Source organism: Lathyrus oleraceus, chromosome 6, assembly GCF_024323335.1.
Source record: "Lathyrus oleraceus cultivar Zhongwan6 chromosome 6, CAAS_Psat_ZW6_1.0, whole genome shotgun sequence".
Taxonomy (NCBI): Eukaryota; Viridiplantae; Streptophyta; class Magnoliopsida; order Fabales; family Fabaceae; genus Lathyrus; species Lathyrus oleraceus.
In genome coordinates, this window is record NC_066584.1 from 265,041,530 (window position 1) to 265,064,659 (window position 23,130).

The 23,130-nt window shown below is 32.7% G+C and overlaps 1 protein-coding gene and 1 long non-coding RNA gene across 3 annotated transcripts; both read right to left on the minus strand.

The window, feature by feature from the left end:
* Positions 1-2,918: 2,918 nt before the first annotated feature.
* LOC127098420 (uncharacterized) lies at positions 2,919-3,902 on the minus strand. The gene is made up of 3 exons (XR_007793356.1): positions 3,759-3,902; positions 3,347-3,438; positions 2,919-3,174 (listed from the first exon to the last, which is right to left on the minus strand). It is a non-coding gene; the product is annotated as an uncharacterized LOC127098420 (long non-coding RNA).
* A 702-nt stretch (positions 3,903-4,604) lies between these two features.
* On the minus strand, positions 4,605-10,093 carry LOC127092242 (uncharacterized). 2 transcript variants are annotated; one of them, XM_051031090.1, is made up of 7 exons: positions 9,927-10,093; positions 9,489-9,624; positions 9,309-9,382; positions 7,385-7,552; positions 5,553-5,663; positions 5,188-5,254; positions 4,605-5,094 (listed from the first exon to the last, which is right to left on the minus strand). In XM_051031090.1, the coding sequence occupies exons 2-7, from the start codon at positions 9,607-9,609 to the stop codon at positions 4,814-4,816; spliced, it is 822 nt and encodes a 273-aa protein (XP_050887047.1). In that variant the 5' UTR covers positions 9,610-9,624; positions 9,927-10,093; the 3' UTR covers positions 4,605-4,813. The 2 variants fall into 2 exon arrangements, with proteins under 2 accessions (XP_050887047.1, XP_050887048.1); XM_051031091.1 differs by having other exon boundaries at positions 9,809-9,934.
* Positions 10,094-23,130: the final 13,037 nt, after the last annotated feature.

The following is a 23,130-nucleotide window of genomic DNA, read 5'->3' on the forward strand; positions in this document are numbered from 1 at the left end:
ACATATGATGCCAAATTTAATTACTCGTTTATTCTTTGATTCATTCTGTCTTTTAATTATATTAATACAAAAAATAAACAGCTATCAGATGCATGGTTTCGTAACCAGACTTTGATACCACTGAAGGAGAAGGGCGATCCAAAATGCAGCGGAATTTAAAATTTTCTCCTTTAGTGATCCTTACGAGTGGGCATGATCAGTGATAGAATCGTTACCTCTTGTGACGATTGAAACCTTTGATGCAGATCTACGGAGCGATCACGAACGTTGAACGATGACAACGCCTATACTCAGTCCACACGAACGGATTCCTTCAATCTCAGTGCTAGCTGCTATGAATGAAGGGTTTGAATGAGAGAGAGAGAGAGAGAGAGAGAGAGAGAGAGAGAGAGAGAGAGAGAGAGAGAGAGAGAGAGAGAACGAAATTGCAACTGCACTGAATGCTTCTACACAAGGGTTCTATTTATAGAACCCCTTGTGTGGGCTACAAGCTAAAAAGCCCACTTAAGTGTATGTGGCCCATATTTTATAATATGCCAAAAAATCACTTAAGCGCGTGGTACCTTACCATATTTCGTATTCTACTTAAGTACACCGTACCTTACGATGTTCTACAATTCACTTAAGTGCACCGTACCTTACGGTGTTCCTTAGTTACTCTATCTCTCATCAATCTGTCCTTTGTGTGTGACCCTGTAGGTTTTCGCGGCATTGGCAATTATATTAAATCATGTATTTAACATAATAAACAGTGAGCGGTATCTAGCAACACATCACTGCTACCTAAGACACGAAAATGTCATGTGATCTGACAAATCCTTCTGTGATAATACTTATGTGTATAATTACCCTTTTGCCCTTATGTCTATATTGAACACAAGGCATATACTGTGTCATCCTTGTCCAGTTCAATATTGGGCCCATAGACATTTATCCTGTTACGCAGGATAGGCAAATTCCATCTAGGTCACTCATGTCCCTTAGCATGCTTCGTGGAGTATCCATCAACTGTCTTTATGGTCATCCAGTTACGGACAACGTTTGATCAGTAATAAAGCACTCGACTCTACATCTAGGGTCCATAGTGGTTTCAGGTCGAAGGGTGGTATACACCATTATCACCATGAGAGTAACTTATGACACTTTGCATAACATTCTATATAGTATTCTCATAGCGGGTCAATCCAGTATAAATATTACTCTTAATATTCATACCTATGTTTAAGACTTGATAACTCCTTATCCATGATCCATGAGATGTGATCATCAATCTATATACATAATAGTCTTAATGCTTTAATGTTATCTCACTTCACAATAAAGCTCGACTACGGATACTTTAAGAATAGTGTCCTTATGTTTAATGTGATCTCATGATTAAGTCATCCTTGATACATTAAACGGACTAGCTATTCTAGGGACTTTATTAAACAAACATAATAAAGAAAAAGCCTTAAATAATTCGATACAAGTACCAAAAGTATTGGCCTCTAGGGATTACACCAACAACTAGATCCTTCTACATAGGGGTATGTAAGAATAGTTTGGGTGGGATCAGTGGTTCTAGGCTTCTTTGCACATTTTAAAATGTGATGGTTCATGTTGGTGGTGCCATGAGTCCTAGGGTCACATAGGTATTTTTTGTGGCAATGTTTACAAGCTGCAGTTGGTGTATCAACTAAGTCATCTGGTAATCTAATAAAGTGCTCCCAACAAGCTGATGATTGCCTAGAACCACTTGCACTAGCTTTCCTCTTCTTTGTAGGTTGGGTATTAACTAATTCTAGTCTAACAACTTCAGTTGTTGCTACTGAACCAACTTCATTCATGACATATTGAGTAGGTATAGTTTGATTAGGCTGACCCATCACTGAAAAATGTGATGATTCCATAATCAACAAACCATAACAAGACAATGTAAATATAAGAGAACTGACTTGATCATGTCCAATAATAACTTGAGTTCTCTTGCTAACCTGCAATTCAAAACCAATTTCAACATTTCTCAGCATAAGGTAACAACTCATAAAACATACCCAAATCAAAACTACATTATCAGCCTTAATTAATAAATATAAATGTTGATTAACACTGGTAGAAGTTAAATCATTAGAGTCAATCTACCATTTAGCTTTATCCAATCTACAATAATTTATATGTATCCACTTACAGGTACGATATGGTACATTAATATGGAAGATAATTATCCACACTCACTAGATTTTAACAGTTTCTTTTAAGAATATAGTAACATCTAGTTTAGTAGTATGGTATTGTCAAATATGGAACTGTCACCTATACAAGTTTTGTTTGATATTGTCATAAACTTTTGCGAACCATGCATTGGTAAAAAATAACAAAACACTATTTTATACAAAGCACTTTTTAGGGTGTGTAAAGGAAAATATTTCAAAGGTTTAAATTTTTAAAATTTATCACGATCGTAAATATTTGTCATGATTAAATTACACTTAAATAAATTTTTTAATTATTTTATTACAGTAAATTGAGTTTATTATCAAACCAAAATAATCAAACGTAATACTAAGTGATATTATATCTATATCAGATGAATATAATAGACTCTAATCAACTATCAAATTTTTAATTATTTGTTGACAAACCATCTTAATCATCCTAACATAGAGATTTATATGAATCAGATTAAAAATAATGCATCAATATTTCTATTGATGGACTATGCTAACACATGTCACCAATCATCAATATTTAATTATTTGTTTTATAACCAATCATTAATAACTCATTAATAATTCATTTATTCTAGGCAACAAATTCAAGTGGCAGATCCTAACAGTTCTGATAAAAATGAAATTCTACAACATCAAATGGATTTCAATTTAAGTCATATGTGTCAAGAGTGAATATTTCATTTTAACAGAATATATATCCCTCCCACCATTATCTTTAATAATCCCATGAAACATAGCTTTGTTAAACCAAAACCTGATGCTTGAGAATTCAATGAAAAGATGATGCCAAGCTCTTCAAGAAATGAGAAACAATAAACTACCACTGCCATATGACTATCATGAAGAGAAAGACAATGCTTAATCAAAACAAAATCGTCAATTCTACACATGTAAAGGCATACCAATATAAAGTAAACACACAGCAATTTGGAAGATCTTGGTCAACTGCATCATTTTCAGCCTGTAAGAGAAAATCAAGAAATAATGAAAAAATAATAACATGACACTATTTGTTAACCAATAACATAACATTGTTAATTAACATAGCAATTGAGTTTTTCACATTCCTTAAGCATCAGAGTTATGCAAGGAAAGTCATCTAAAAAGTAGAAACATGAGAAAGAGAATTGTACTTGAATGAGTTAAGCAATGTGAATATCAAATACGGAGGTAGCTTCAAATATTGCATTCCTTCAAATATTTCAGTCCTTTTATCAAACACAACCTGCAAAAAAGACATATTAAGAATGTCAAACATAAATCACTTAGAACGTGTAAAATCCTAATTCAGTCAAGTAAAAAAATCCTAAACTTGTGTTATTCAAAACAGAAAAGAGAAAGGGGACAAGAAAATAACCCTACTCTAACGGTAAAATTACAAAGCTTCTTCATAACATGGAGAGGGTGAATTTAGATGAAGTTGGTTTAGTAAAAAATGCTTGATTCAAAACGAAAATGAAAATGAAAAAACACTTGATTCAAAATGAAAATGAAAACAGGAACTGAAAATACGAAAAAAAGAAATGAGACGAAAATCATACATACACTGAAAAATGGAGAATGGTCGTGGGATGGCCTCCATGAACAAGACACAAATGAGATGGAGATTGTTGGTTATGATTGACGGCGACGTTATTTTGGGTTAGGGTTGAAATGAAATTCTAGAAAGCAAGGAACATGAAGAAAGAGAGAACAAATAAAACAAATGAAAAAAAAAATATTGTCGTTTAGGATAAAAAGTTATTAAATAATAAAATAATTATTATAGACTGGCGGGTATGGTTACCCGCGGTTTCAATTTCTTGAACCGACCCGCCCCTTTAAGCACAAACAAAACCGCATTTTGGACCCGCCAAACCGTGTAAATCCGACCCAATTCGTTTTTTTTTTCGATTGGTGCAGATTGGGTCGGGTTTCATGTCCCTCAAACATGGACGAGTTCCTGAGTCGAGTTTGGAACGGTGTCTTAGATATTAAAATTAAAATTTTAGAGTATATAAAATAAAATAAGAAAAAATTCATTCAAAAAGCGCCAAAATTAAAAATTTAGAAAATCAAAACAAGAAAACAAAATACTGTATCGAGAGGTGAATTTAGAACTTCTCTAGTTAAAATGATACGTTGTGCCACAGGAAAAAAAATCTTCAAAATATTGTATTGAATCTTCAAAATTCAATTCATCTGATCTTTTTATTTATTTATTATTTATGAAAATAATAATCAATGCAAAAATGTAGATTTGGTATGAATAATTTTAAACTGATTCAACGCCCATTTCTAAGATTAGACTACTTTTCAAGTTTACCACTTCAAACACCAGAATCAAATGAAATCAGATCCCCCTGCAATGTTGTAGGAACAAAAGCTAATAAATGATAATAATACCAATCATGATTCAGTACAAAATTTTATTATTTGCAACAAAGAGCAAACAAAATTCGAATGCATAACCTAGCCATTTATAACTAGTCTCAGGCGTGAAACCTTAGTTTTACATATTTCTTAACTATTTCGCATGATCCACAACAGTACAAGAATCTATTGCACAAAAATATGACATAACCATAAATCAAACCATGAAACTTGCAAATAAATAAGGATCATGCAACTGCAGCAATCGAGTCTTGACGGCTAGATTTGTTTTTTCGGCCCCAAACAGGAGTGGTCTCGATAAGCTGGTGTGGCACAAGTCGACTCTCCCTCTTAGTGAGCTTCTTAAAGTTGTGGACTTTCAGCCTAGCAATATCTGCCTCTTCTTCAGGAGTTATCTCTCTAACTACAACAGTTAGCCTGGATTCTGGTCTGTGCATGACTCCAGATCTTCCTTTGCCATGGTAGGAAATTCTCCTCTTAAAATCTCCCTTTCCAACAAATGCTTCGGCTGTAAGAAACATGAACGCCGCATCATCAGTAAAGAAAAAAACAAAGCGACAAAACAATTTCACCACTAACAGTTCATAGCAAATAAAATTACCAACAATGAGGCGTTCCGGATCCAACCCATGATTGTGAGAAGCGTTTGCTCGGGCTGAATGAATAACCTGCAATGTGTATTAAACTTGTTTTCAATTTTTCTTTTCTTATAAAGAGAAATAGAAGAACCCTCTTCGATTGAAATTGAAAAGACCTCGAATGAAATCAAACAATAAAATGTATATATTTCAATTCCTTCAAACTAAGTGTCATAACATAGTCCCAACTCAAAATCAAAACGGAAAAATGGAAAAGGGATGACTAAAATCTGATGCATGTCCAATAGGAACTTAGAAACCAATTTTAATACATAGTTTTTAAAGTCTTGTCAAATTAAGTGACAGAACAACAATTAATGTTTACTACCTGATATACAGTTTTTGAAGCCCGCTTTACTGTCACTTGCAACTGCAGCAAAGCATCTTTAACAAGCATACCACGAACCAAAGCAGCAACCAAGTTGAGCTTCTTTGGACTCTAAAATACAGTTTTAAAAATGAACATTAATTAAACATTGAAACATAAATCATAAATTATGACAGTTTCAAGAGCAATTGAGATATATACGGTAGGCATTTCAATGGCAAGAAAATTAGATGTCAAATCGTATGCAAAAAATTGCTGCAAACTAAACTGATTAAAATAGCAGTTTCTTAACAAGTAGATGTGATTTTGACGCGTTCAAATGAGAAGGGCCAATGTAAAGCTTAGAGCAAAGAAGGCAGAGGGAATTGCCAGTGAGGGATGAGATAGGCGTCGACAGTGGGGGATGGGACGCAGAGCAGGGAGGGTAGCAGTAGAAGAGGGAATTGGGAATGAGAGAAAATAGAGGGGATACTGTGTGTGGAGTTGAGCATTGTGAAGAGAGATAGAGGGGGGTTACTAGTCTTATTTGTTTCTTCTATGTGTATCTCATCTCCATTTTCATATGCACCGTTATGATGGTGTCGGGTTGAACTGGTTGGAGACAGATTTGAAGAAAAGGATAAGTTTGCAATTTCCACAAATTATGGATTTAACCTCTCTAACAAGTCACGTCATAAGTGACGAATCTATTAAACATATGTTATATTTAATGGCACCAGGTTTTGGTCCACAGATTCACCATACCTGGTGAAGCTTATGTGTCAACTTTAACAAGCATACTAGAGAAGTGATTAGCACTTTATATTTTAACATATACCTAAACAATGATAACACGAAAACACACGACATTTTAAAACCTAGTGTAATGTTGAATACAAAATTACAAAGATTTGCTTCTAAATCATGCAATATAAGAAACCTAATGCTCAACAATAAACAATATCGATGTTAAGCATTTGCATCAAAATTGGCCATAAAATAATCAATCCTGAACAAAACAAAAATTGAGACATTTCAGAAATTCATAGAAAATTGAATTACAAGCAATTACACCTGAATGGAATACAATCATTAAAGTAGAAAGAGTTGGAAGGTTGTGGTGGAATTGCACCAGATACTGAGGCTGAAAAGTGTGAAATTAGTAGGAAATTTGTGCAGACCAACCTGCACACATGGCAGGGAAGGGCTAGGTTGCCAAGAATAAGCTAGTTCTACGAAGAAATGAGGCTAGGAAAGAGCTGAGATATGCAGAAGGGTCTGCAGTGCAGATCCTTGAAGTTCAGCTTATCAGTCAAGCTTCCATTTTTGGATTGTTCATCTGGATACTATAGAAACTATTATACTTTCATCATCACGTTACTTCTTATAACAGTGACATGACTCAGCTTATAAATTAATATGCAGTATATTTATCTACACTCTGATTTTCCAGTTTCTATTAGAATATTTATTATTAAAATTTAAAAATAAAATTGTTCAAGTGAAATAGGCTGAGTAAATTCAGCACACAGGCTCAATGAAATGAATAAAGCAGAAACTATTTCAATCAAAAAAACATTAAATGATGATAATTTCCTTACTGCTTTCATATTAATTCTGTGAAAGGCTGTTGTCTTTTTTTAATGCACATTAATATGCTTCAAGTTAAAATTTTCCATACAAAGTACATCCCATTTTAAATTTCCAGAACTAAAATTTAAAACTGATTTTTTAAGATCTATCCAATAAGCCCATAGTACAAAAGTGAGAGTAAAACACTTATATCAACATCAAGCATATAAGAAAACCAAAAGCAATCCATCAAGAGCATAAGAAGATAAGGCATCTCAAACCTGCTTTATTTTCTTTAGTACTGCTTGAACTTTTTCTGCCTTAGTAATAGGTTTCTGATTCTGTTCTTCACCTTTTGAACTGCCTAATAATGAAACTGGAACTAAAGGCGACGAAACAGGTGCTTCCTCAGATGAATTTTTGAGCAACTGGGTAGAACTTGAAATTCCCTGAAATTGATTTACACAAATAATAAAATACATGAAATTAAGAAGAGCATATCTTCGATAGCAAAATAAAACTTTAGAGATATAATATAATATAACACAGGCTCAGTGTGCCCCAAGAATGTGATTTGGTTAGTTGGAAGATAAATTTGAACAAACCTGGCTACCTAATTCTGAAAAAACAAGTATCATCATGAAGTCCATTAAAACAGGTTAGTACGGTTTAGAAAGCAGCAAGAATCATTATGACAGTAATTTTTTTTATATGAAAAGATGATTAAGGATGTCGACTAGAGATATACAAGAATTGGAGATTATGATATCATCCGCAAAAAAAAAGCAAAAAAATACAAAGGATCAGAAAAACAGAACTCAAAATAACAGTCTACAATGGAAATCAAATCTAAGCAAATCCAAAACGGCAACTCTCTTAGAAGTCAATGAGCCATGCACTTAAGAGAAGCCAGCAACTTTAATCTTTCGGAAACAATTTCTACGAACATCAAAACACTTTGAAAAATCCATGCATCCCTCTCCTAGACTCCAACCTGATGCACCACAAATAAAGAACAGTTCTAAATAATCTTAACCTATTTTTCTTGTTCAAACCAGACCCTTCCCTAATGCAGGAAGTCTATAGAGAGTATAGACAAACCCAATACTCTCCACAGACATAAAACTACCTGTTCTACAAAAATTAGCAATAAGATATGTAATAAATGTATAAGTACTTCAGTGTTGATCATGCACATTACACAAATATCAGCAAAAGTGACAGTTTAAGGTATCCAATTCTGCAACAAATAAGTGATACTTATTCTATTTGGTACCACAGTCCAGGCAAAAAACTTTTCCATAGAACAAACTTTGGGTTTCTTAGTAAAATTACCAAGGGAAGACTTCTCTATGCTAGGAGATTGAGTTTAAAACAAATTGCTTACTAAAGAAACCACTACAAGTAGTAAAATTCTCCAACCTGTGCACATGAAAGTTCAACATTTCCTAGGAGAGAGATTGTAAGTCTAGTTTTCTTATGCCACACTAACAGATAAAGACTACTCTTGTCTTGATATGGGAAAATACTACTACTAAATTGATTATGAAAACCATTGGCAAAGCACGACGTTCACAATTTAATAATCAAAATTAAATAAAAAAGAAAAACTCAATCAGTGGGTACAAAGACACTTCCACTTTTTGTAATAATATCAATGAAAATCTCACTGTATAGGAGAAAACTTTAGACCACAGTTACTTCGAGAAAATGTTTTCCATTTTCATTGTCAGTTTTCACTTTTAACAACAAAATACGATCACCTTGTATTCAATTTGTATCCTGTTTTCAAAGATTTATACAGGAAACACTAACAGCAAACAGAATACAATTTCTTAAAATAAACAGGCCCTCGGTGAATAATTTGTAAACAAGGGTTATAAAATTGATTGGGAAACTATTGCTACATAAAGCACGGATGGAAACAAACACAGTAACATCAAATCAATTTTCGTATGGCCCTCCCTCCCTCCCAACTAAACCAAACCCCCAAACTTCTAAACCAATCGGTGCTGCCAATTTTAGTTCAATTTTCACTACGCTAAAATGTTATATCGCCGCTATTTGACAAAACTTTGTACTAAATCATGTATGGCAAAACAATATGGATTTGTTCAAATTCTGCTACTTTATAGGTGCTATTTGACAACACTTCAACCAAACCAATACATCAATGATGATGGTGCAATTAAAACACAACTTTACCTGATATTGAAAACACTGATAAAAAGGCCTTGCAATACTTGGAAAACTTGTTGACGATTGCCTCTGTAACTGACCTACAATACCAAGCAGAGATTTTTCCTAATAAACTCTTACAAACTTAAGTAACTCTTGACTAGAAAACTAAAAAGATATTAAAATGGAGACAAAAGATCTTTTAACCTTGTGTAAGAGAAGAGCCAAAGCGATAAATCACAAGGTTCGTCTCCGAGTGATTGACATGCTCCACGCCCTTATGAATGCGACGAAGAATTGGGAAAAGATGCCTCTGCCACTGCACCATAATTGTATTTTTCTTCTGTAAAAGAGAATAGGAATAGTTTACTCAATCAAATTACATTCCTAGAAAACACACTAGTTCAATACTAAGCACATCATAAAACGCAAAAAAACAAATCCAAATAACCCTAAGAAATTTTAGACATGCACAAGATCAGAGAGGTTTTAGTGTGCGATGCAACGGGCATTGTCACATCCCTTACACAGAAATAAATGAGTGAGTTCAATGAAACATTTCATCAAACACGTTGTGTGTGGGGGATACGTGAAATCAAATCAGAGAAAAAGAAAAAAGCTAGATATAAAAATGCCGAATCTAACCCCGCGTTGGTTTGGAGGAATTCTCTTTACTAAGGTTTTGCTTCGTTTTTTTACACGGCTATTCAGAGCTACTCTCTCTTTCTCAGTCAAGTGGCGAAACCTCTCCCACCTTCGTTCTTAAGTTCATTTCTTTTCATCTAATATGTACTTTTTTTTCATTTAATAATAAAATTAAAAAAATAAACTTTGCATAAAATCAAAACAAACCCTACCTCCATTTTTTACATATATATATATATATATATATATATATATATATATATATATATATATATATATATATATATATATATATATATATTAATTGATAAATTAAATGGTTTGTGGTTAGAATCGTGAACTAATCACTTTTTTATAGTATTTCAATCAATTTCGAATTGTCTTAGATTTGTACGCAAGAAAACCTAGGATAATTCGGTCTTCTCGAGTTTGTATAAGACTGATAACAACTCGAATGTAACGAAGAGTGTCTGGAATTTATTCTAGAGAATATGCATTTTTGTTGTATTTTTTGGAATCGAAAATGAAGTATTATAAGTCATATTGGTGTTGTTTCACAAGGTTGCGACTCTTTGGTGAAACAACTTCATTTTACCAAAAGTTATATGCCTTTACCTAAAGTTACATATTTTTTACTGAAAATTACATGTTTTTACCAAAAGTTATAATGTTTCGTCCACAACGACACTCTTCGAGTGTTGCATATTTTCATTCTGCAAAACTTTATGAAGTGTTGTCTATTTCTGAATTCAAAATACAAATTGCATACTGCAACACTTTAAAAGTGTTGCCTATTTCTGAATTCAAAAACAAATTGTCTACTGCAATACTTCACAAGTGCTGCCTATTTCTGAATTCAAAAATTAACTTTCACTTGTATATTTTCTAGTCATTTTGGAAAACACTCAAAATTATTAATTTTTAATAATTTATAACAGTCTCTCTCTTGTTCTAATAATGACAAGACCAATTCTAGAAAAAAAAAAAGGAAAGGAATGTTAATATAGTTAAGTGTCTTTTGATTTTAACTTAACCTTAGCAAGGATAACACAAAGTTTAATCGGAATGTTAGATAGTTATGCTTTGAAGCGTTATCCCTTATGATTATACTAGTGTTACCTTACACACATTCTTTAATGGTTCTTCGCCTACATCTATCGCCTTTCACTGTTTATGGTCATGTGTTTTTCCGGTTTTAGTGAATTTTTTATGAGAGAAACTCAAACTCTCACTTTGAGACAACACCATCTCAAAATTCATATAGGTGAAGTTCATTTTGAATCTTTTTCTTATGATACATATCCTCGTTATAGAACTTCATTTAGAGTTTGAAAAAACTCAACCCTCAATATGTAATAGTCAACATTGTCATAGAATGTTGCACACATGTCTAAATCAACGACTTGTTGTTACCCGTTGAATTTTAGATTAAGGTTTGTTAACTTCATATTAGATTGCTACCGTTGTTGGGACCCTTATTCAAGGAGTTTCAATCCCTTATCTCTCGAGGTAGTCCTTACTAAATCTATGGCAAGTGGCTTAGTAGACGAATCAGCTAATGTATAACTTGTTTGTATATGTTAGTGAAATTATCTCATCATTAATCAATTTTTTCAAGAAAGAATGTCTAAGACCTATGTGTCTAGATTTTTCATTATATATTTCACTGAATGATCTAGCTACGGTGACTTGACTATCACAATGTATCAACACTTACGAAACATTGTCCTTAGCTAATGGAATCTCCAACATAAGGTCCCTCAACCATTATGCTTTTTGTCCAGCAGACACAAGAGCCACAAACTCTAATTTCATGGTTGAGTGAGTAATGCATGTTTGTTCTTGCTCTTCCAAGAAATTCACCTCCAACCAATATAAATGTCCATTAGTTGTAGATTTATAATCTCCAACACTCAATATCCAACTCACGTTGGTATATCATTCTAGTATGACAGGAAACCTACCGTAATGGAGGTCAAAATTGTTGATTTTCAAAAGATAATCAAAATTCTTAGTGATGGTCTTTCAATGCTCACCATTTGGAGTGCTAGTAAATCTACTCATTTTGCTAACTGCAAATTCTATGTCAGTTACATTGCATCAAATACATTAGACAACCAATTGCACTTGCATATTCCAATTGAGTCATAACTCATCCATCATTATTTTAAAGTTTGAGACTAGGATCAAATGAAGTACTCACTTTCTTGAAATGTAAGTGTTTGAACTAAGTTCATAACCCACTATTTCACTTTACTTTGATCCCCAAAAAGTGTGTCAACTAGTCCAAGATCATTCATCTTAAATGTGAAAGTTAGAAACCTATTTGTTTCTAAAATTTCATTCATCTTATTGATAATGATCAATCATATATTCAAGATGAAGACAAATGAATATCACAATATTGTGTACAAATACTTGTAACAAGAATTAGATGAAGAAGATTTTTAGATAATCATGTAAGATGATGCAAGAAGGTTTTTAGATGAAGAGAGATATGAAATTATAAGTAATTTAAAGTAGTATAGTATAAATTGCAATGCGCATCTTATTTATGTTCACTTGTCTCAAATCTTCACTTGAATTTCTATGCTAAACCTTCTTGATCAACTTTATCATTGATGTGCATGACATTTTTGAACCTTTTCTTCTTTGTTAATCTTTGTTTTCATCAAAATTAAACTAGATATATGATGTATTCCTCACAATATTACTCTTTTTATGATGAGAAAATATTATCTCCCCCTAAGTTGTATGTCTTCCCCTTAATTGGTGAATCTTGTAATGACAAATTCAAATTTTTGATGTTATTGTATTGGTTTATTTTAATCCATACAGGTATTTGACAAGTTTACACGCCTTTTGTTCATTACCGAGAAGTACATAACCTGTCGGTTTTTCCATGTAAATCTCCTCATCGACATCTACATCTTGGAAAGTATTTGATGAACTACAAGGTCATGCAAAGAAACTAATGCAAATAATAATTCTAATTGTCGTCGTCCTTGCTAGTGGTGCATATGTATTAAAATAATCAACACATTCCTTTTATATAAAACCCTTGGCTACTAATCTACCATTGTAGGTGTTTAGTGCATCATCACTATGATACTTCCTTCTAAACACCCACTTGCATCCAAAAGGTTTTTATCATTTAGGTAGATCAACAAGTTCTCAAGTATGATTTGATATTGTCGAATCTATTTCGTCTTGGATCACATCCTTCCAAAAAGCGGAGTCCTTTGAAGCTATTTCTTCCTTATAAGTCTTAGAATCATCTTCCACTTGAAGAATATGAACCTTACGAACAAAATTCTCACTATTTCCTTGTACTAGATAAAAGAAATAAATTGATTATCGATTTTGTTCGATCCTTAGTCTTTCGGACTTTCTTGTTTATCCTACGTTCGGGTTGTTTTTCAACAATCCATGAAGAACTTTCGATTTGTGTTTCAATAATCTGTTGAAAATCTTCCTCACGAGATTATTCAATTGTGGAAATCTCGAATTTCTTATCCTCCGTGATAAGGTTCTCAAAATTCCAAATCTTGAAATTCAATAGTTATATTAGACTTCAAATTCATAAGTATATAAGTCATGATCCATTTTTGGATAGTATTTATATGTCTTATATAATGTGTCTCATTAAACACAAACATATTATTCATATATAATCCAAATCAAAATTCAACCGCATAATTTGAAATCATGAACTTTTAATAAATTTGATTACAATTTTATAACTCAAATAATTCAACATTAGAAAATACACTTTTCACTTCAAAATTAAATAATGGATTGAAATTCATACTCAAATTCAATCAAAATTTGAAAGGCTTAAATAGTCTCCTGGTTCATGTAAGTTAGCGAAATTTTGATTTTGGTCCTTGTATCTTTTTTTATAGGTCCTTATATCTCACTATTGTGTTACCGTTAGTCATCGGAGTTAAAATTCTGTTAAAAAATGCTGAACTTGGCCAACGGCGGATACGTGGAAGGTGTCAAACCCATGTCCTTAAAATTCACAAAGTATTCTCTATCCACTAAGCCAACTCACCAAGTCATTTGTATTATTGCAACACAAATATATATTACATAGATATTTCAGTATTACCAAAATAATTTATTAAATATTTTAACTATTTTCTATTTCAATTATTAATATTTAATAACTTTTAAATATTTCAATTATTTAAAAACTAAATAATTGAAATATTAATAGTTGAACTATTAAATAATTGCAATATTTTATAAATTAATTATTTAATAAACCAAATAATTGAAATATTAATATTTTAACAAATAAATAATTGAAATATTTAATAAACTTATTATTTAATAAACTAAATAATTAAAATATTAATAGTTGAAATATTAAATAATTGAAATATTTTATAAACTAATTATTTAATAAACTAAATAAATGAAATATTAATAGTTGAAATATTATAATTGAAATATTTTATAAATTAATTATTTAATAAACTAAATCATTGAAGTATTAATAGTTGACATATTATAACTGAAATGTTTTATAAACTAATTATTTAATAAACTAATTAAATAAAATATTAATAGTTGAATAATTAAATAATTGAAATATTTATAAACTTATTATTTAATAAAATAAATAATTGAAATATTAATAGTTTAAATATTAAACAATTGAAATATTTTATAAATTTATTATTTAATAAAATAAATAATTTAAATATTAATAATTGAAATATTTTATAAACTAATTATTAAATAAACTAATTAGACAACGTATATGCAATTATAGAATTTATTTAATAATTAGTTTATAAAATCTTTCAACTATTAATATTTAAATTATTTAGTTTATAAAATATTTCAATTATTTAGTTTATTAAATAATAAGTTTATAAAACATTTCAATTATTTAATAGTTCAAATATTAATATTCAATTATTTAATTTTAAAGAATTTAAATATTAAATAGTTATTAAATATTAATAATTGAAATATGAAATAGTTAAAAATACTTAATAAATTATTTTGATTATATATATATATATATATATATATATATATATATATATATATATATATATATATATATATATATATATATATATATATATATATTTGTATTGCAATAATACTTATGACTTGGTGAATTGATTTAGTGGATAGAGATCCTCAAATTGGTTCCACATCTTATGAACCAAAATTTTATTTTTTATCTTTTTTAAAAAATTCATTAACTTATTAGAATCAAAAGATTATTTAATTCAATTTAAAATTATAACTTTTATGAATTTTAACATTTTGATGATTAATAAATTCTATTTTAAAAATAATTTTAAGATAGAGTATAATATTTTATTTAAATTTAAAAAATAAATTCAAACTTTTAATCGGATTTACCTTCAAGATTTATAGAAATTTCAGAAATATATCTTTCAATACACACATAATCATGATATCTACCGTAGAAATTCTATAATTATTAAATACGACTATTTTATTCATATATATATATATATATATATATATATATATATATATATATATATATATATATATATATATATATATATATATATATTATGAATTTAAAATATGAATAATAATTAGCCAATACAAAATTAAAATATATTTCTTTTACATATAATTATGCTTACTGATGTTCCTACTTATGTTCCTGTGTATGTGTATGTATATATACATGGGTATATGTCATGAGTATGTATATTACGATACAGTGAATGTCATAAAGAAAAACTTCAAAGATTCATAATGAGAAACTTTTCAAAATCTTGCTTAATTATTTTATATTTACATGAACAAAATATTAGAATATAGACATGCCATATTTTAGAATATAGATATGTCATATTTATGCTGGTGCATTACGTCAACTATACAATCTTTTTTTATCAACCAAAAAATAATATATATAATTATATTTTTCCGAAAATAAAATTCGAAAAAAATTGATTCTGGATTTTTTCACCGAAAAATTAAAATTAAAATATTTTTTTAAAATATTTTTTTGCATGATATTTTAAAAATATCTATTCAGATTTTTTTTCAAAAAAATAAAAAATTTAACTAATTTTTATAAATAAAACTTTTTTTAAAAAAATAAATATTTTCAAATATTATTATTTTTTTAAAATTAATTATTTTTTATGAAATTAAAAAAATTGATTTTAAAAGAATTCAAATTATAAAATTGGTTATTATAAACTAGTTTATAAATACAAACCGGTTATAAACTAGTTTTAAACTGAATTGAAACTATTTTAGCAATTAACTGCATTTTTTTTAAAATGGTTATTATAAACTGAACTGAAGTATAAATGTGGTTTGGTTCAGTGCTGATTATAAACCACGAACACCCCTAATCATAACAACTTTGAAAAAATGACTATTTTATGCATGACATATATATATATATATATATATATATATATATATATATATATATATATATATATATATATATATATATATATATATATATATATATATATATATATATATATTACTTATTATTGAAAATCTAATTAGTAAAAAAATCATAATATCGGTAATTTCACTCAAATACCACTCTTAGATTTAGATATATATTTAGGTTATGATTTTTATAATGCTTTAAATTCTATGAGAAACAATAAATCATATCCGAATTCATAATACTGATTCTTTTATGTTCTGTTAGAGAATAGGGTATGATAATCCTGGATAACTTCGAAGAATCGTGTTCATACACTTTCCGAACAAAGTATTTCGACCCTATTCTTGCCTGGGTTCACGAAATCTTTGTGGGGATAATTCTTGAAGAACAATTTGTTTCTGACAAAGAGAAATGTTCAAGAATGTAGAGAGAAAGTTTGGTTTCGTTATCTTTTTTTAAACTGAGGCCAAATGACTCCTTATACAGGAGATCAATAACAGAAACCGAAAAGACGCAACTGTTCAGAAATGGTTACGTCGGTTGGGAAATGATTCAACTGTTCAAAAGAAAATTTCGAACGGGCCGCTGCCCCGCACCCCGCCAGGGGCTTCGCCCCTTGGAACCCCGTTTCAATTATACGTTGGCTCGACGAGCGTGCACTCCGCACTACCCCTAACTCGTTTCCAAGCTTTAACGCATTATTGCATCGCCCTATAGTAAATCACATTACTACTAAAATACATTGATGATACTAAAATCACCAACAAATCCCCCCCATTTTAGTGTAATCCTTAATTTACTCAGTATATACAATAATATATACAAGGGTATAACACACATGTATAACGATCAAACAAATGCATAAATGAAAATGTCTTGCCATTGAATTTTCATCTTAGTACAAATACTCGAAAATCGGGGTGTCATAGCTGTAGCACCTCAAATTTGCACCCTACCTTTTGTGCATACATTTTCATTTTTAGGTCATTAGCATAAAAAAGTCCACTGCATAACATTGCATTGTCCATTTGCCCAAGTGCAAGCTCAACTGACAAATTAGGTCAAACTGGTCAGGAGATCAGGTCAAACAAGCAAGCATGTGCCATTTCCATTGAGACAAGGCCCTAGGGTTGGTGTACCAAGTTCATATGGTCTAAGGATCATTTTGAAGGGATTTGGACAAAGATTGGATGATCAAAGCTCAACAGTCAAGCTGAATTTCTTCAGAAACCCTAGAAAGTCAATTGTGGTCAACTATGCCTGATTTTATGGATTGGAAGGTGTGAGATGGTTTGAAAGGCCTCATTCATGTCCATATAAGTCTCATTTGACATATCAAAGACCAAGGTTGAAGAATTGGAGGTCAGACAAGAAGTTTCCTAAAATGGCAGGTGACCTGTAATTTCAACTGCCTAAAATGGAAAGTTTTTCTCCTCAAAATTACTTCATCATACAAGCTTCAAATGGAATTTTGTCCAACATGAAAGTTGAAGATCTTGATCTCACCATTCCAAAAAGTCCAAGAACACTCATTTCTCATGTGTGGTTGGCAAGATATGGTCCAATCATTTTCAGAAAATGCCTAAATTCAAAGTGCCATAACTTTCACATGGAATGGCCAAATTGGTTGATTTTTCTTTGAGCAAACCACATTTAACATGAACTTGCATGGTGCATCATTACATTTTTCCAAAAATCATCATAGCAAAATGGCATTTTTTAAGTGAACTCATTTGAATTTTTGGTGTGAAATAGTGATTTTCAAAAATACAAGCCATATGCACTTGGGACCAATTGCTACACATCATGAATGTCATTTAGAACTTGCTTGAACTGTTTTTAGACTGATACATTGACTGAACTTGAAAAGGGCATTTTGGCCAAAGCTCACAAAAATGCATTTTACACTAATCACTTGAATTTGCTTAATTGAGATTAACATTTGGATTAGCATGAGGTATAAAGTCTTAATTGTAACAGAATTGCATGATCACAATCACAATTCTCAGATCCAATTCCAAAAATTCACCAAAATCTCAAATTCTCTCAAAAGTTCATCACACTTTTTTTCAACTTTTCTTTGAATTGCTTGATCCTTTTTGTGTTCTCTTGTGATAATCATCATCAAGAGGTGCTATTGCAGATCTGTTTTCATCAAATTGTGGCCAAGGCATCAAGGAATTACCACTGTCCAAGCATGAACACTTCTATGGCAGTTTGAAGAATCAACCACCTGGAGCATAATCGAGCTGCAAGAACTCTTACATTCAACTTCTACATCATCATTCAACTTCTGTTTTGGCTTTTTGGATCTTGAAACGCACAAATTCCACGACTGCATCTTTATAAGGTTGGAATTCGAAATTCAAAACTCATGAAATCATGCTATGCGTCTTATAGATCTCATCATGTAGAGTATTGTGCAATTTGAATCGTGCATTTTCGTTGATTATTGAGTGAGAAATCCGGCATTGAATGTTTGACATCAAAACTTCCTTCGATCGATCCCGTTGATATAGGAAGAATTAGGCTAGAGCATGTTGATATTGATGATGTACATGATTAGGCGAGTTCAACCATATGCGATTTGTCCATTTCCGTGCAAATTTGTTCCTGATGTTTTTTCTGGAAATTCTGCTGGTAAACACGATGGAAAACAGCTCCGGAATGCTGTTTAATCCATATTTCTTCGTTTCCATTTGAAAATGGTGTTTCCCGCGTGGCTGAGCCAATCACAGGGCGCCACTGAAAAAAATGCAAACGCTGCGTTTTGCCTTGGCTCTCGGTATTTACAAAAATGCCACTCAGCGCTCATTAATTCATTGTAAACTTAAATAATTATTTCATTTCATCAATAAACTTCAAAAAATCACAATTAATTCATTTTTAATCCAAATTGAGTGAGGATTTTTGTGTTGATCTCCAAATTTTCTCTAGTTTTTTTTAGGTATGATAGTCAAAGTTGTGCCTGGTGATTTTTTTGACATTGTCTAATGCCTTTGATATGTGTGCTTCATGTGCATGTTTTGCCATTTTAATCATGAAATCTTGATGCCTTATCCAAAATGTGTGAAATTTTATAGGCATGTTCTTGACTCTTTCCTGGTGATTTTGATGTATAGTTTGCTAATTTTGAGTTCCTGGTTAGAGAGATATGATGTGAATAAGTTGAGTGTGACAATTTGTGTCACACTATGTTATGCTAACTCCATGAATTTTGTTTCCATGCTTATGCTTTGCCATCTGCTCCCAATTTTTGCATGTGATCACTTGTGTATATCTAGTTTTGCCATGATTTTTTTGTAGGATTTGTTGAGCCATTTCCTATTTGATTGGGATCTTTGTTTGCTGTTTAGTCATTTTAGGGTTTTCTTGAGTGATTAACTTACATGCTTTGTGAAATGTTCATACCTTATCATATGAAGATGAAATTTGGTGGAGTGATTCTTAACATGTTCAATGTCATTTTGGCTTTGGTCCCATTTATTTCTCATTTGTTGTCACTGTTTTACATTTGCTTGAAGTTGACACATGCTTTGTGACCTAGTTTGGATTGATTTTTGCATGTCCTGACTTCTTGAATTTAATTTCCCTACTTCCTCTTGTCCAAATAGCATGAAATTCGATATGATGCTCATTGAATGTGTTCTGTTTAGACTTGAATTTTTGTGGAATTTATTGAGCTGTTTTGGTATTTGTTTGATGGTGATCATTCTGTTTGCTCATATGTGGTTCACACTTGCCTAGTTTGACTTAAATTGTGCATGAAATGAATTTGGTGCATAGTTTTGATGTGAGGCCAATTAGATTCTATTCTTGTTTGATTAATCTTGGTTTTGATCATTTTTCACTTGCTGTTTTGGATTTTTCATCTCCTTTTGACCCTAGTCTTGGACTAGTGGTTTGTGATCTCACTTTTGAGTTGTGTTTCAGGTTAATAACACAAATGGCTTATGCTTGATGATGTGCTTCCATTGGACTTGACTTGTGACTTGTATATGGCTAATTTTGACTTTGTGTTGCAGGGATTGACATTTGAGTTTGAGCCTTAATGACTTGCACCTTGGTGCATTGGCTTGTGTTTGTCTGTGTGTAGTTAATTGTGAACCATTTGTTGTTTGGTTTTGTGACTTGAATACTGATTATATTTGATTGATTTCAGGTACCATAGTCGCTTTAGTTCCTTGAGAACTAGCTTGCTTTGCTTTGCTTAAGCATTGAGGTAGACTCTCTTGTCTCCATGTAGTCTGGAAGACCTGGCCTGTTACTTGGCCAGGCACCTGTCTGAAGTCCTCCTTAAGAGGCGATGTTTGTGCTTGTTTACTTTTGTCCCCAAGCAGGTAAAGACCTCTATGAGGCAATTGGCGGATATAAGAGATATGCAATCTATCTCCCGCTATTCTGTTGAGTCGTCCCTCTGCTCACACCACTGTGTCGACGCATTGAGGACAGTAACCCAAGATCTTGTACAGTTGTACAGTTGAGTCAGTGTCTTAAGTGTAGAAGGGTTCCCACTTTCTGGACCCACACTTCTTTGTCTGAAGCTCTCCCTGACCAGGGATAAGAGCTGTGAAGTCTCATCTTCACTCACCTTTCATCCGGCTTCACCTTGACTCTCAATGTCAAGGTTAAGAGCTAACCTTACCTTGATACAGAGGCTTGTTTGTCGAGGTTGATATGACCCCTCGACTAAAGCCTAGCCTTGATGTTTGAGCCCCTTGTTGGTGTGTTTATTTCATGTTGTATGTGCTTGTGTGGTGTGATTGTATCCCCTAGGATTGCTAGACTCCGCGTAGTCTCGTTTGCATGTCAATTAAGGTAGCACGGTTCCTTCGTATAGGACTTCCTTTCTTGCTTGAGCTTTCCTAAAACACAAACAAACATTATCCCCTCTTAAGGATACGTCAACTCCTTCTACTACAGGTGAGTAAGTCTCCAAAGGTCGAGCATCCGGTAGATTGCGTAGTGACGTTATCCGCTTAAAAAACACAAACCAACAGGAATAGTTTAGCCGAACTACGGCAACTCTGATTCTCATGTCCAGATGAGATACGTAGGCACGAGATGCGATGTCTTGTCGAGTTTGACTAATAACTAATACTAATTCTTTTCTCTCGCCCTCGTTGCGATTGAGACCTTCCCCTTCTCTTGCCCTAGTTGCAATCGAGACCCTCCTTCTTCCTGTGTGTGTTAGGAGATGGATGTAAGCCCAGCGATTGGCATTCCACATCCTCTTGTGGTGTGCTTGGAAGCCGATGTAAGTCCAGCGATTGGCATTCGGGTTCTAGTGTGGGTGTGTTTGGTTCGGATGCTGATGTAAGTCCAGTGATTGGCATTCAGGCTCCACGTTTGCCTTTGCCTGTGTTTGTTTGTGTGCGTGTTAGCCGAGCTACGAATGCTCTGATTCTTCTTCGTCCAAGAAGATACGTATGCATAGGATGCGACATCCTAGCGAGCATGTGTGTTTTCCCCAGTCCGAACTATTTTGACTCTGATGTCTAGGCTTGATAGACTAAGTAGGCCCAGGATGCGATATCCTGCCGAGTCAGTCTTGTCTGTTTTCTTGTGTCTCTTTCAGCCTGTGTAGATGATTATTTGAGCAGTGTTTTAGCAACCATTTTCCTTCCTATTGTGCGTGGATCCCGTCGAGTACGACGGATGCGTAGGGGTGCTAATACCTTCCCTTCGCATAACCGACTCCCGATCCCATTCTCTTTGGTCGCGAGACCATGCTTTTTCCCAGGTTTTCTCTGAGCGTTTCCTTTCCCTCTTTTGGGATAAATAACGCACGGTGGCGGCTCTGTTGTTCTTGTTTCCCGCCGGTTTTTCGCGTAATGCGACAGTTGGCGACTCTGCTGGGGAATTCAGAGAAGTTGACCTGTGCTGGTCCATCTTCCCTAAGCGAGTCTCTCCTAGCGCTCTCTAGGTTAGGGCTTTGGTTGCTTTTGCTGTGTTATTTATTGCATTCATTGTTTATTGTTTGCATTTATTGTTTGCATTAATGTTTGCATTCATTCATGTTCATCTGCTGCGCTGGCTGTGTCTCTCTGTTTGGGGTGGGAGTTCTATGAGGTAAAAGGCCCAATACCCAGGCTATGAGTGAAATCTAGGAAACCTAGGAATAAAGTGATTCATGGGAAGCGGGTGGTGTACGCCACTTAGCGGAACATTGACATCACGAGCAGTTCAGACTCTGATGGGGTATTATCGGTGCATACATCTGGTGTGCACAGGATGATATTCTTGAAAGGGTTGTTTATCCTGCGTTTCTTTCGACCTTACCCTGGCCTAGATGACACCCGTGAGTGGGGAGGGAATGATCATTTTAACAGGTACAGATGGTGACTGTTGGTGACCGGTAGGTGACTTGATGGTGACTCAGGGTTCTGTTGGTGACTCAGTCCTCCAGATTGGGTTCAGATGACAGTTGATCAGCTGACTTTGGGTTTCAGATGATTGTGATCAGAGTTCGAGCCGAAGTTCGATCCTGTGTTCAGAGATGCACAGCTTGTCAGTCGTGTCTGCATCATGTGCATCATAGCATGTTTATTTTTCAAAAGAAATGCAATAAAAAAAATGAAAAATGAAAAAAAAAAGGAAAAAAGAAAAAAAAAACTAATCTCTGCATGCATATCATTTCTCAGGTACATTCCAGAGTTTGTTCACTGATAGATCTGGGTGCTCATTTACGGATGGAATTGTTGGTTTCACTCGGTAATCATTGCTCTTGTATACTGTGCCGTGTTGCTGCAGATTGCTATTTTTCGAAGATGAATC

Coding starts and splice junctions, on each gene's coding strand:
- LOC127092242 (XM_051031090.1), bottom strand. CDS start 9,609: ATGGTGCAGTGGCAGAGGCATCTTTTCCCAATTCTTCGTCGCATTCAT. Junction 5,664..7,384: donor TACTAAAGAAAATAAAGCAG/GTTTGAGATGCC, acceptor ACTGTATTTTAG/AGTCCAAAGAAGCTCAACTT. Junction 5,255..5,552: donor CTTCAAAAACTGTATATCAG/GTAGTAAACATT, acceptor TACACATTGCAG/GTTATTCATTCAGCCCGAGC.